General features: G+C 33.8%; 1 protein-coding gene across 1 annotated transcript; it reads right to left on the bottom strand.

Annotated features, from left to right (window-relative positions):
- Positions 1 to 1,736: 1,736 nt before the first annotated feature.
- LOC125817245 (protein FAR1-RELATED SEQUENCE 9) lies at positions 1,737 to 12,800 on the bottom strand. The gene is made up of 2 exons (XM_049496789.1): positions 11,233 to 12,800; positions 1,737 to 2,305 (listed from the first exon to the last, which is right to left on the bottom strand). The coding sequence occupies exons 1-2, from the start codon at positions 12,715 to 12,717 to the stop codon at positions 2,138 to 2,140; spliced, it is 1,653 nt and encodes a 550-aa protein (XP_049352746.1). The 5' UTR covers positions 12,718 to 12,800; the 3' UTR covers positions 1,737 to 2,137.
- Between the last annotated feature and the right edge of the window lie 1,073 nt (positions 12,801 to 13,873).

Here is a 13,873-nt window from a genome sequence, read left to right as displayed (position 1 = left end):
TTTTATACTTAGTAATCTTATGTAATATGAATTATTAAAAGTAAGCCAAATAAGTATTATCATGTGGTACTTCCTCTGTCCAACAATAGTTGTCCACTATTGATTTTGCACTTAAGAAACTATAAATAGAAGGACAATTTTACTATATTACCCTTTAAATATAATAAACTCCATCCGTTCCTTTTTATATGTCACCTTTTTAGATTTCACTTGCATTAAAAAAATTAAGAAAGTTTACAATTCTACACTTATTTAATGTTTTTTTGAAGTCAACTTTTCAATAAATGATAAATAAATTCATCTTTTATTTTTTAATTTGTTTGTTGATATTTCTTTTTCAAAATCAGATTTTATAGAGTAATGCAATGGTGAGAGTAAGAGCCCATTTGAATTGGCTTAAAAGTCGGTCAAATGTCCTTTTAAGTTAGTTTTTGACTTCTGAAAGTGTTTGACAAATATAAAAAATAACTTAAAATAAGTCAAAAATGACTTAAAATAAGTTACGAAGTGTTTGACAAAGTAAAAAATGACTTAAAATAAGTCAAAAATGACTTAAAATAAGTCAGAAACCAAAAGTAGGTCTCCCCCTACTTTTTATTTTTTGATTTAAAAGTCATTTCAGTTTGACTTTTTATTTATAACTTAAAAACTACTTTTTTTAAGTCAATCTAAATGGGCTCTAATTAATCAAATGTATGAAGTAATTACAATGAACATTAATTACTTATTAATTTTCCTAGGTTGGTCAAATATCTATTTTCAAGACTAATTAACTATCAAGGGTATAATAAGAAGAATATTGTAATTTATGCATTGATTTTATGAAATGACAAGTGTTATGAACCAACTATTTATAGTAAGGATAATATATAAAAAGGAACGGAGAGAGTACAATGTCATGAAAATGTAATAAAGAAAATATAATTAATAATAAGGGTAAATTATGAACTAAGAGTAAAATTGTCCATTGATTTCATAAAGCGAATAAGTAATGTTGGACATTCCAAAATAGTATAGTGGACAACTATTATTGGACGGAGGGAGTATTTTTTTTTCACGTGGCAAGTTTTTTTTAAAAAAAGATAGTGTAATTATTTCAGGTGTGTTTCTCAAATTTATGAATGATAATTTAGGGTATGAAACTCAAAAAAAGGATGATTTAGGTGTACTATTGACAATTCGCTTTTAAAAACACATGTAAGCAAAAAGAAAACATGAACGAAAATTCATGTCAATCAACATTGAGATATGTTTTTCAAACTAATGAGTGATATGTTAGGTGTATTTCTCACGCTCTCAATAGTTGATGTATGAAACTCAAAAAAATATAGTAATTTAAGTATATTTTTAACACTTTAACTTTACTAATTATGATTAGAATGATAGATGTAGTTTTTTGTTTTCAGTTATTCCTCCCATGATTGATAATTTTTCAATGTGTGATATTAGTGATTCTAAATGCTCAGTCTATTGAAAAATTATCCGAGTAGATTTTGCATAGCTCATAATCAGATATTAAAGCAATGTACAAGAAATAGATTGGATGGATACTGTCAAATTTTCATCTTGGAAAAGGTTGCAAGAAGTGATGGACATAAGCAAGAATGGCTGGTAGAAGCAGAAGAGGATCCAATAGGGACTTGGACTCTCCGAAATTGTTGCCGCACCCGTATCGGCTTCTCCAAAATGCACTATACTACTTTCGGAGTATCCAACACACATTAGATTACATTTTTGAAGAGTCTGAGCAACATAGCTAGAAATGCAGAAGAAATTCCAATGTTATGCTTAATGCACACATGATTAGCATTGGCGGATCTAGAGGGTAGTAGCGAGGGGGTTCACTCGACCCCCCTCGGCAAAAAACACACAATATATAAGACATTTTAAAAAATAGTATATATATATAATTTTGAACCTCCAGAACATAAGATTAAAGGTTGATTAAGTGGTTGAAGGGCTTCAAAATTCATCGTGTCGAACCCTCCTTAATGAAAATCCTAGATCCGCCAACATTACTGAAGGTGAAGAAAAATATGCTAGCTGAATTCTGGCCATGTATATTTCATCTTCATGCTTCTCATAAATGAGGACTAAATTCACAAGCATTTGAAACAAGAAAAATGAATGAAAGGATTTACTCTTTTAAGCTAAGCCGTGCATTTTGCACTTTCACAGATAGCTTTAGTTTCTCCTCCTCCATGTCTTTCAAAACTGCTAATAGATTGGCACGATAAACTTCCGATTGTTGATTTATACTCTCTAACTCGGCAGTCAATTCACGGATCTTTTGTTCCTTCTCTTCCTGCCAAAAGAAAGAAACAGAGGTTCGTAAGTCCACTACAGTAGCAGTCTAAAACTACCACCATAATCCAGACGAATATCTCTTGCAGTAAGGTTTCATTGAGAACTGACACTGTCCATCTAAGTAGTTTGTCCATATCAGATATGATCGAATTTAGCATTTTTTATCAAGTGAAACACTTTTTAACTCAGAAGGGTAAACATGAACTCGAAGAAAGCAATAACTGAAGAAGATAGGTAACCTTTAATGCATAGCATGAACTCTAATTTCTAATAACAATCATCTTTATTATTTTGCTTTCTAGATCCTAGATTGCAGAATTTCCATTACCACAGTTTTCAAGAAGGCATTTTCAGTTCCTTATTTCTTCCGTATTTGGGAGTTGCATCCTCGATTGAGAGGATTATTAATTTCCTCACCGATCTGGGCTAAGTATATGGTTTCTCCCAGAATTCTTCACCCATCTTGGTGGAAGTTCATCTTAATTCTCCTAATCCTGGATGCAACCAAATACTGAAGAAAGACATAATAGAGGAGGCGACTACAAAAAGTACAGCGTTTTTATGCTAACAAGTGATCCTTCCCAGTTGTTCAATATAGTGTTTCTCACAACCATAGATTCAGAAAAGATGATGAAAGGAAGGTTTATTGACAGCATCACATAGTATTTATTGGCCAACTTGAAACACCATAGACAAATGATAGAACTTAGGGGAAAATGTTCTGGCTCATAATACCAATATCAATCTGACCATCAGTGGACTATCATAATGTCCAGAGCTATCATTAAATTCAAACGAATTTTATATGGTATATAGATGGTTGACAAGAAGAACTTGACCTCATGACCCATGCAATATACAAAATACTACTCCCTTTTCCCAGTTTAATTCTCAGATCTCACAATCTAATTTTGGTTGTCTTATAATAGCATTCAATTTCCTCAAAGAGAAGAAAAGTTCCTCAAAAAGGGACCATTGCATCCACTTCTGCATTAAAGGTGGTGTAAACTATTCTGAAGGTAAGCTTCTCTCACCTTATGACTCACTCCTATTTAAACATTACGAAAACTTGAACTCTCACTTTAATACCTGTGCCCTTCAACATATCAACCAACCTAAGTTGCACGAACTCTTCACTTTCGGTGCCGCACTCGTATCGACACAACATGGGTGTGGGTGTGGGATCTATACCAAATATTGTCAATCGATTTCGAGTACTTTGACCAAAATCAATTGAAAAATTCGAGACAGATACAAAAATTTCTGAAATCAAAACACAAAAGCTAGGGTGAAATCATAATTTAGGCATAGTTTTTTTATAAGTAAAAGATATTTGCATTAAAAGTCCACAACCAGAAGGTGTTTTAAAGATATTTACAGGTCAATATCACTTTTGAATGTGCAATTAACTCAAGAAATCTAAATTGCACCAAAAAATAGTAAGGAGGTGCATTTGTACTTAATACTAATTACGGATTCAAATTTGCTTTACAGAATCCGTGAATTTCTTTCCTTCCAACACCCGGACCTGAGTCCGAGCAACTTAGCAATCAACTACACCTTAATCCCAAATTGGGGAAGGAGATACGAATCCTCTATCAATTCTGCTTCATTCGTCCCACTTCATTCAAATACGTATAAGTAATTTGCCGTAAACTATGGGCTCTAGAAAGCTGGAATTCTCTAAACTTCCGCTTTCCCCAACCTAGACCTAATGCAAGTGTACCAATAACAATTAACACTTAATCCCAGCCAGTTGGTATCACCGATATGTAAGGGTGGCAACGGAACCGGGAGGTTCCGGTTCCGGTTCCGGTCCGTTCCGGTCCGTTACCGGTTCCGTCTCGGTTCCGGATAGTGCCGGTTAATTCCGGACTTGTTCCGGTCCGGGAGGGGTAACGGGACGGAAACCGGGATTTTACCGGTCCGTCCCGGTCCGGTTAGTCCCGGTTCCGTCCCGGTCCGGTCCGGTTCCGGTCCGGTTCGGAACTTTTTTTTTTTTTTTTTTTTTTAAATCAGAAAATTTAAAAAATAGCCGTTGAGAGCCGTTGGGCAACGGGTTTTGGGCCCCACCAACGGCTCTTTCACCCCATAACCCCCCATTTACACCTCCCTACCCCCCAAACTTTTTTTAATACCCCAAACTTCTTAAAACTACATTTTCAACCTTTTTTTTAACTATAAATTCCCCTAATCTTTCATTCTTTTCACTCACAAAAATATCTTATAATCTCTCTACTCTCTAGTCTCTACTCTCTAAATTCTCTTATTCTCGACTTCTCGTTAAAATTACGAATTTGAACTTTGGAAATTGGAGCTTCAAAATTCAACTTTCAATTTTCGCCTTCCGGTCATACACGTCTACTTTTTTAAGTAGACGTTTGGTACATTCGTTCCAACTCACTTTTCATTTAGTTATTTATTTGTTTACATTTAATTATTTATTTTGTGAGTAATTAATCTCTAGTCTCTACTTATTTAGTTGTTTATTTGTTTAAAACTTTGCTAATCATTTTCGTATTATATATAATTTGCTCACTTTTTATATTTTGAATATGGATTTTGGAAAAAACATTATTGAAAAGGGTAAAACAACCATAGTTAATTCGTTCACTAATTTATCTAGCTCAAAATCCAAGAAAAATAAAAAAACCGGTAGTACTTCTCAATCTAAAACTAAAAAAACTTCTCAATTAAGAATAAATACGGATGATTATACGCATGTTGATGAAACTGTTTTTAATATTGATAGTAATAGTGGATTAGATCCTTATCATGAACATTTACAAAGAAGATTTGGTAATTTTGAAGAGGAATTACCTGAAGATGATGAACATGATGTTAATGATTATGTTGATAGTTTTGATAATAATGTTGATGAATATGATGATGATGAAACTGAGCCACCGTCGGCTACTAGTCCCCCTCCCAATCCCTCTTCCCCGGCTCCCGCTCCCTTTCGTTGTCCTGCTCCCATTCCCCCCGTGCATCCTAGGACTAAGGTAGAACGCGCTAAAAAATCAGTTGTGTGGCAATTTATGACTCAGAATGAAGATAAAACACAAGCTATTTGTAATAAATGTAAACATAGAATGAATCATAAAACTGTAGGAAAACAGGGTGGGACGGGACATTTGAGTAATCATTTAATGTCATGTTGTAAAAATGAATTTTTGCATGCTAAAGCTGTAGCCGAAGCTAAAAAAAATGGTACCACCCTTCCTGAAAATGTAGGAGTAGATGGCTCTAATATGGTCCAAACACAATTAAATCCTTCTAATGTTTCTGGTTCTAGTATACAACGGTCATATAGTAGAGAAAAAGATCTTGAAGAATTAGCTAAAATGATTGTTGTTATGGGTTTGCCATTTAGTTTTGCTGAAAATCCCGGTTTTATTCATTATATTCAAATTGTGTATAATCCACATTTTAAAGGTTTTACTAGAAATACAATTAAAAAGGCTATCTTTGATTATCAAGCTCAACATTTTCAATATCTTCGTTGTTTATTTTATTATAACAATTGTAAAATAGCTATTACTTCTGATATGGGCCATAGTGTAAATGGTAATGATTATTTCACAATTACTGCGCATTGGATTGATGAAAATTGGACTTTGCAAAAAAGAATTTTAGGTTATAAATGTTGTGAAATGCATAAAACCGGTAGTTATATAGCTCAAACAATTATAGATGTTTTGCAAAACTATGGAATTTGTGATAAAATAAGTAGTGTCACATTAGATAATGCTTCTAATAATAGTAATGCTGTTGAAATACTAAAACCGTCTCTTTGCCCTATTTATATTGATGGTTTTCATATTAGGTGTGCTGCACACATATATAATTTGATTGTTAGAGATGGTATAGCAATATATGACGATGGTTGCACAAAAGTTGAAACTGCATGTCATTTTATTTTTAAATGTCAAGTTAAGTCTAGACGTAGAGATTTTGAAAATCGTTGTCGTGAATTTAATCTTCCACCTAGAAAAATTCCAAAATCAGTGTGTACAAGATGGAATTCTTTATTTGAAATGCTTGAAGTTGCTTATGAATATAGGAAACCTTTACAAATGGTTTGGAATGCTCATAATTCAAATATGACATATAGACTTGATGATAATGATTGGAATGACATAAAAGAACTTATAGAATTCTTAAAAGTTTTTTATTTAACTACAAAAAAAATATCTGCACTTTATTATCCAACTATTTGCTCTGTTTTACCTAATATTTGTGCTATTTCTAATAAATTTTATAAATTTAAAAATAAACCAAGATTTGAACAATCTGTTAAGAAAATGATTGAAAAATTTAAAAAATATTTTATTCCTATTCCTCAAATTTATTTAACTGCTTGTTTGTTAAACCCACATTACAAAGATGAAGGTGCAGCACGAATGGTTGATAAAATATATTTTAATTTGGGTATTGATAGTGAAGATGATGAAACACCTAGTTGTCAAGATGTTAAAGATAGTATAAAAATTGAAGCTAGAAAATTGTACGACTTGTATAATAATTCTAATATAAGGAATGTAGTACATAACGAAGAGCCTCAAAGTTCTAGGAGTAGATATAATAATGAAGATGAAATTGATGATATGATAGATTGTATTATTGAACTTTCTCATAATGATAGAAATGATTTTGATGCATATATTAATCAAAATACAGAACCTACTACTATTGATCTTCTAGAATGGTGGAGCAATCGCGGCAAAGGATTTCCAAAACTACAACCGGTTGCTCGAGATGTGTTAGCTATTCAAGCATCTTCAGTAGCTTCGGAAGGCGCTTTTAGTGCAGCAAGATTTCAAATTGGAGAGCATAGATATTCATTAGCAGCAGATAGCTTGGAGATATCCGTACTATTTAGAGATTGGATTAATGGCGAGAGAAGGAGTTATGGTCGTCCACCTCTACCGACCAAATTTGAAAATGACGTTGATGAAATAATGCTAGATTTTAGTGATGATGGCATTGATGCAATGGAAGAACTAGCTAATCAACCAATTCCAGAGCATGTTACTAGAGAAATGTTAAATGATTTAAAAAAAGATTTCCTTGGTAGCATGAACTATTAAATTTAAATGTCTATTAGTATGAGTATAATAATTCGAGGTCTAATTCAAACAGAACCCTTCCTAGAAGGTGGCTGTGTAGATTAGATTTTTTAATACTCTACTAATATTTTGTAACTCAACTTGTACTATTTAATTAATATTAATAAAAGTATAGGCTATTCGCCTTAATTTTTTTTTATTATTGTCTTCAAAAGTTTAAATTTAACTTTTAATGTGTGAAATTTAAACTTTTATAGTTTTAAAGTTTTAAATTTTCAAATTTTTAAAGTGTGAAATTTAAACTTTTATAGTTTTAAAGTTTGAATTTAAATTTTCAAACTTTTAAAATTTAAACTTTAAAGTGTGAAATTTAAATTTTTATAATTTTATAGTTTTAAAGTTTATAATTCAAATTTAAAATTTCTAACTTTTAAAGTGTGAATTGTGAAATTTAAACTTTTTATAGTTTTAAAGTTTGAAATTTGAATTTAAATTTTCAAACTTTTAAAGGGTGAAATTTAAACTTTTATAGTTTTAAAGTTTGAATTTAAATTTTCAAAGTTTTAAATTGTGAAATTTAAACTTTTATACTTTTAAAAGTTTGAAAGTTTGTATTTAAAACTTTAAAAGTATAAATTTTTAAGTGTAATATTCCTAATTTTTTAATTTTAATAAAAAAATATAATTTATAACGGTTGGACCCGGTTTCCGGTCCGGTCCGGTCCGGTCCGTTACCGGTCCGTTACCGGTCCGGGACGGGTTCGGGTATTTTTTTCCGGAATTACCGGTTCCGGTCCGTCCCGGTTCCGGTTCGGTTCCGGCCCGTGGTGCCCGGTTCCGTTCCGGTTCCGGAACGTCCCGGTCCGGTAGTTCCGTTACCGGTTCCGTTGCCACCCTTACCGATATGGATCATTTATACTCATCCTGTTTGTTTGTTTTTCTGCCACAAAGGTCGTATTCATTGCCAATCAATTACACTCATCATGTTTTATTCTTAGCTATGTCTGCATTGACTCGAGAGACTGAAGGCCTATGAGACAACTTATTCTTGTCATTAAGCTTTAGTAACGTGTCCCTTTTAGTGCATTTGGAGGTTTATGTTGGAGTTTGAACCAAACATGTTCGAACCATCTTAGTTGACCTTTTCTCAATTCATTCCTATCTGATACTTGCAACTTTGTCTGACGTGATAATTCTAATTTGTCAGTCTTATATGACAAGTCCTGCGCTCTTCTTTGAATATCTATTTTCATCGGTCACTCTTTTTTTTCTGCCAGTTATTCTAAATGTCTGATTGACCTTGGAGCGCTCTAACTTGGGAATAGGATATAATTTATATAACAGTGGATACAAGCTGAGATGGAGTAAATGACTACATAGGAAGTTAAAAATTAAAATCCAACAGCCTACAGGGATGATAAAGGTGGGTACAAAAAATTTCAAGCGAAAGAGCTAACTACAGTACAACTGGTGCCACCAATACCTATTCATTAGTATAGTACCTACAATATAGTTCTTTCAATTTACAAATAGATGTCATTCTGATACTATATATCAGCAGCTTAGGTTATTGGGACTTTTCTGATAGCTTTTGTGTTGGTCTTCTTTGAATAAAAAAGTCCTATCATATTCGGTACTGAATAAAATTCCAACACATCCTTCAAGATTAATGCCTAAATGTGAATCATAGTTGAAAAGCGATGCACTCCCTCAGTTAAAAAAATGTGTTCTATACCCAGATTTTGAACATCTAAACCAATAATTGCCATTCTAAACATAAAATAGCAGGTTCACTAACTGATTTTTTATCCTGATAATAATGCTATTTAGTAACAATAGGAAGTCTTTTTTTTTTTTTCAGGAATTACAATAGAAAAGCCTTTTTGGAGTCGAGAGACTCTCCTATTCTAGAGGATAGTCTACAGTTTGACAACATTGCTGAAAATAGGAATCTCTTGGATTCTGAATTGATCCAACGAGCTGGTTTGCATATGGACCTCGAGTCTATAAAGAAGTCATCAAGACAAAGGGGGACAACAATCCCTCATGTCTTCATGAGAGATAATCAGAAAACTCTATAAGGATTTGGTGGAAGTAGAGGGACAACAATACTTTTTTTTTTTTTTTAAATGGTAAATGCCCACCATAGAAGCAATCAGATAGCCTCTCTCAATCTTAATGTATTTATTATCACAGATTAAGAATCCATTAACAATGAGATCAATGTCTTATGAGGAGTCATCTGGTTATCTCTCATGAAGACAATTCAGCTTTGATGCAACCATTCTTGGAAGAAGAAATCTTAGTGAACTAACGAGTGAGGGGTACAAAGCCCCTAGGCCAGACGGGCTTACTATGTGCTTCTAGCAAAAATGTTGGAGTATAATTTGTCAGGATTTTCTAAATGTCATGAACTACTTCCATCATCAGGAACATTTTCTCCAGAGCTTTAATGTTACTTTTGTTACTCTCTTACCTAAAATGGATGGCATCAATCAAGGAGGTATGAGACTTTAGGCCTATCAGTCTTGTAGGCAGTTCCTATAAAATTCCCTCCAAAGTGTTAGTGGGTAGGCTTAAGAAGGTGATGAGGAACCTTAACATAAGCTTTATCAATATCGAGCTTGCACATCAACCCCGGGGTTCCTCCTCTAATTCCAGAATCAATGCAGTCGCTAGTTAGAAGAGAAACATCCATGGTTTGCCTTTCCTTGATATAGGCCATTTGGTGTTTGTTTACTAGCTTATTGATCACCCTCTTCAACCTCTCTGCCAAGACCTTAGCTATGAGCTTGTAGACCCCTGTGATCAGACTAATAGGTCTGACATCCCTTAGCTCGTTTGCTCCTACCTTCTTTGGGATTAAGGCTACAAAAGTGGCATTAAAGTTCTTCTCAAACCTTTGTTGAGTATGGAAATTGTGAAAGGTCTGCATCAGATCTTCTTTGATAGTTTCCCAGAAAGCATGGAACAAGGCCATTGTATAACCATCTGGTCTAGGTGCTTTATCTACAACACACAGTTTTATTCCTTCCAGAACTTCTTCCTCCTCAAAATCTCGTAACAGCCATGTTTGCTCCTCTACTGTGATTGTTTGAACCTCCGTGATGTTTAAAACTTGTCTCCAGTTTTTTGTCTCTTTGTACAGAGTCTGATAGAATCCACCACCGTATTTTCTTCACAGATGATGTAGTGATTCTATGTGATGTCGAGATCTTGCAGACTCTTTTCCTAAGGGTTATCCTGTTGGCTTTTGAAGCTACCTCAAAACTTCACATTTATTTCTCCATAGTCAACTTTTTTCAGTAAATGGCGTCTCTTATATCTAGCTACTTGCAGTAAACTTTCTTGGATGTTCTATTAGTTATTTGCCTCCTATTTATTTGGGGTTATAGCTCGGCGCTGAATCAACTTCTTCTTCTATTTGGGAAGATAAAAAATTTGTATAACTAGAAAACACAATACTTATCATTGGGTGGGAGATTGGTCCTTATTAATAGTGTGTTGGATGCCTTACCCAGCAATATGATGTCTTTGTGTCCTCTTCCCTACAAGTCTCAATGGAACTGGATAAGCAACATAGAGATTTTTAAGGCACAACAAGTATAGAAAAGCATTCAACCGAAATGGAGCACTACCACTCTTGACAAGAATATGGGTGGTCTAGGTATGAGAGACTTGAAATCTCATAATATTACAGTATCAGTTTGAAACTAAAAGCCAATTGGACTGGAATAAGTCAAACATAGAATGAGCATGGTTGTATAGTAAAAGGTTTGTTCGCAAAGAAATAAAAGGTCATTAGATGGACAAAATTCAGATCATAGAAAGTGAGGAACTCTTAATGAAAACTCACCTTGGATTGACCTGAATCTGCTAGATCAATATCTCCTTCATCCACTACTTGATTGCATCCATTTACTAAGTTGTTCACCAGAGTTTTATCAGCATTTTTCTTCTTTGCAGCAGCAACTTTTTTTGCAGCCTCTTTCAGAGCATTCACCGCGACATTATAATGATGAATAGATTTTGCCCCTTCTTCTACAAATTTAATTGCCTCCTGTCGCAAACTATTTTGACGCATAGTTAAAGACTCTTGAGAATTGCTAGGTAACTCTAAACGATATTCCTCTACAGTGCTTCCACTGCCAGTCTTGGCATTTATTGTCCAACGTTTCAAAATGTATTGGGAAGGTAGCGTAAGAACATTTTTGGCTCTGAACACAGATAACACATGTCTACAAATTATACCTGAAAATTCAAACAATAGACAGCTACAGTTAGCTGTCAACTCAAATGTGTTGAACCTAACTGTGTGTGCCTTGTGCTCTTCCCCAAATTTTGCAACATGATATGTTGTGATTGTTCCGGATTCATCAATTTTAGTTGCAGGATTCGCAAGGGTCTCAACCAGTTCCTCTTGAAATTTTATGAAAACCTTCCTAGTATAGAGATTAGCTGCTTGTTTTTCCATAGGCGATGGCGTCTTTAGAACTGGTGTAGTATTAGTAGAGTCAAGATCTGCCTTTAATTCCTTTTCGTGCCAGATTGTAAGAGCTTTTTCATATTGTTTAATCAACAACTGAATAGAGGTAGAAGCATCCACATACCCATTGAAGAAAGTGTTTTTGGCATCATTGTCTTGATCACTTAAAATATCCCCAAAAAATGTCTCTCGCATGAAAACAGGAACCCAGTGACGGCAAGCACTATAAATTGATTGAAGGTATTCATTATCCGTGAGGTAATATCTTTCTAGGAATGACTTCCACTGAGATTCAAATTCCTCGATTGTCTCACTTCCATTAACGCATTTCATAAATTCAGTTTCAAAGGTTGGATGTGTTTGACATACATGAGTCAGCTTCTCCTTGGTTTCTCGAATTATGCTCCATTTACAAAGACGATGGCGTGTTTCTGGCAGAACATGAGCAACAGCCATCTGTATGAGATGATCAGTGTCAGTTGTGATGGAAACAGGCGTCTGTCCAGACATCGCTTGAAGCCAAGTTTGGAGGAGCCAGACAAGTGAGTCTTCAGACTCATTAAAAAGCAAAGCACATCCAAAAAGAACAGGCTGTGCATGATGATTTAAGCCAGTGAAAGTAGCGAAAGGTACCCTATATCCGTTAGCTCGACAGGAAGTATCCAATTTGATACTATCCCCAAAGTAATGATAGTTCATTCTGGCAGTTGCATCGGCCCAAAAAATGTTTCCATTAGAAGATCCATTATCACCCTGAACAGCATAGAAAAATGCTGGACTTTCAGCTTGCATTCGCCTCAGATAGTCCAACACATGCTGAACCCCTCCACCAAGGATTCTTTGTCCGCTATTCATTAGTCGTTCCCCAAATTTCCGACGCAGAACACCAAATTTATGTTTTGTTTTACTTCTTGACAGATGAACAACTTAATCACAATCTGAATTGCAAGAGGTAACATTTCAATGCCAAATATTCTGAATATTTCGATACTTGACTAAAATTCAAAACAAACAAAAAATAAATCATTATTTTTAATAAAAATTGCTAAATCACTTGATATACAATTGGAACAAGAGTGTTAAAAACTTTCAACCACGAATACTATTACAACATAAGAATATCAAGTTTTCTGTCCTAGCCTTGGCGGACAGAGTTATCTGATACCTATTCCTGGTGGGAGCGGGCATGTATCCCGTGGAATTAGTCGAGATGAGCGAAAGCTGACCCAGACATCACCGACATAAAAAAAATCACTCATTTTGCTACAGATATTACTTATTTAAGTTTCCTGATATGCTAAAGTTAACTGAAAGAAAAGTATTGAGGAAATTTCAAACACCAAATCGAAAGGAAACGTTGTAAGAACAATTGAAAAAGGGATTTTTCCAAACAAAGCTCCAATTTACAAATACAAAAACACATCTTTTTCATTTGGGGAAAGTATTAGGGTTTACCGGTAACAGATTGTCCACAAAATTCCAGTCGTCTCAACTATTGCTGTCCTCCCTATGCCATCAACGCTTCTTCTTACATCAGTTACATCACTACATGAGCCTTGCTAGAGCCGGCTCCATTTATATCCCGCTCATACTCTTCTTTTCGATTTATGTAACTCTTTTCCTTACTCGTGAAATTTCAATTTTTTTTAAAAATAAAATTTATATATTTATAAATTACGTAAAAAATATTATACTTCACAATAATTGACAATTTAAAATATGTAAGAGATATATGAAAAACTTACTGTTAAAATAGATTTGTTTGAATTTCAAAATTCATTGAGACAAAGGGAGTACAACTATCACAATCATTTAAACTTTTTAATTATTTTATTTATAATTTTTTTTATGTCATTTCAAATAATATATGTTATTTTCTTATATTTCAATTTATGTGGCACTCATATAATTTTGATAGTCAACCAAAATTTTATATATCTTTTAACATCTTATTTATAGTACTTTTTACGTAATATTTAAATATGTAACAAAATTAAAAAAAAATGTCCTC

The sequence above is a fragment of the Solanum verrucosum genome, unplaced genomic scaffold, assembly GCF_900185275.1.
Source record: "Solanum verrucosum unplaced genomic scaffold, falcon-dt-bn FXZP01000259.1, whole genome shotgun sequence".
In the NCBI taxonomy this organism is placed as follows: domain Eukaryota; kingdom Viridiplantae; phylum Streptophyta; class Magnoliopsida; order Solanales; family Solanaceae; genus Solanum; species Solanum verrucosum.
This window is presented reverse-complemented; position numbering and strand designations above follow the sequence as displayed.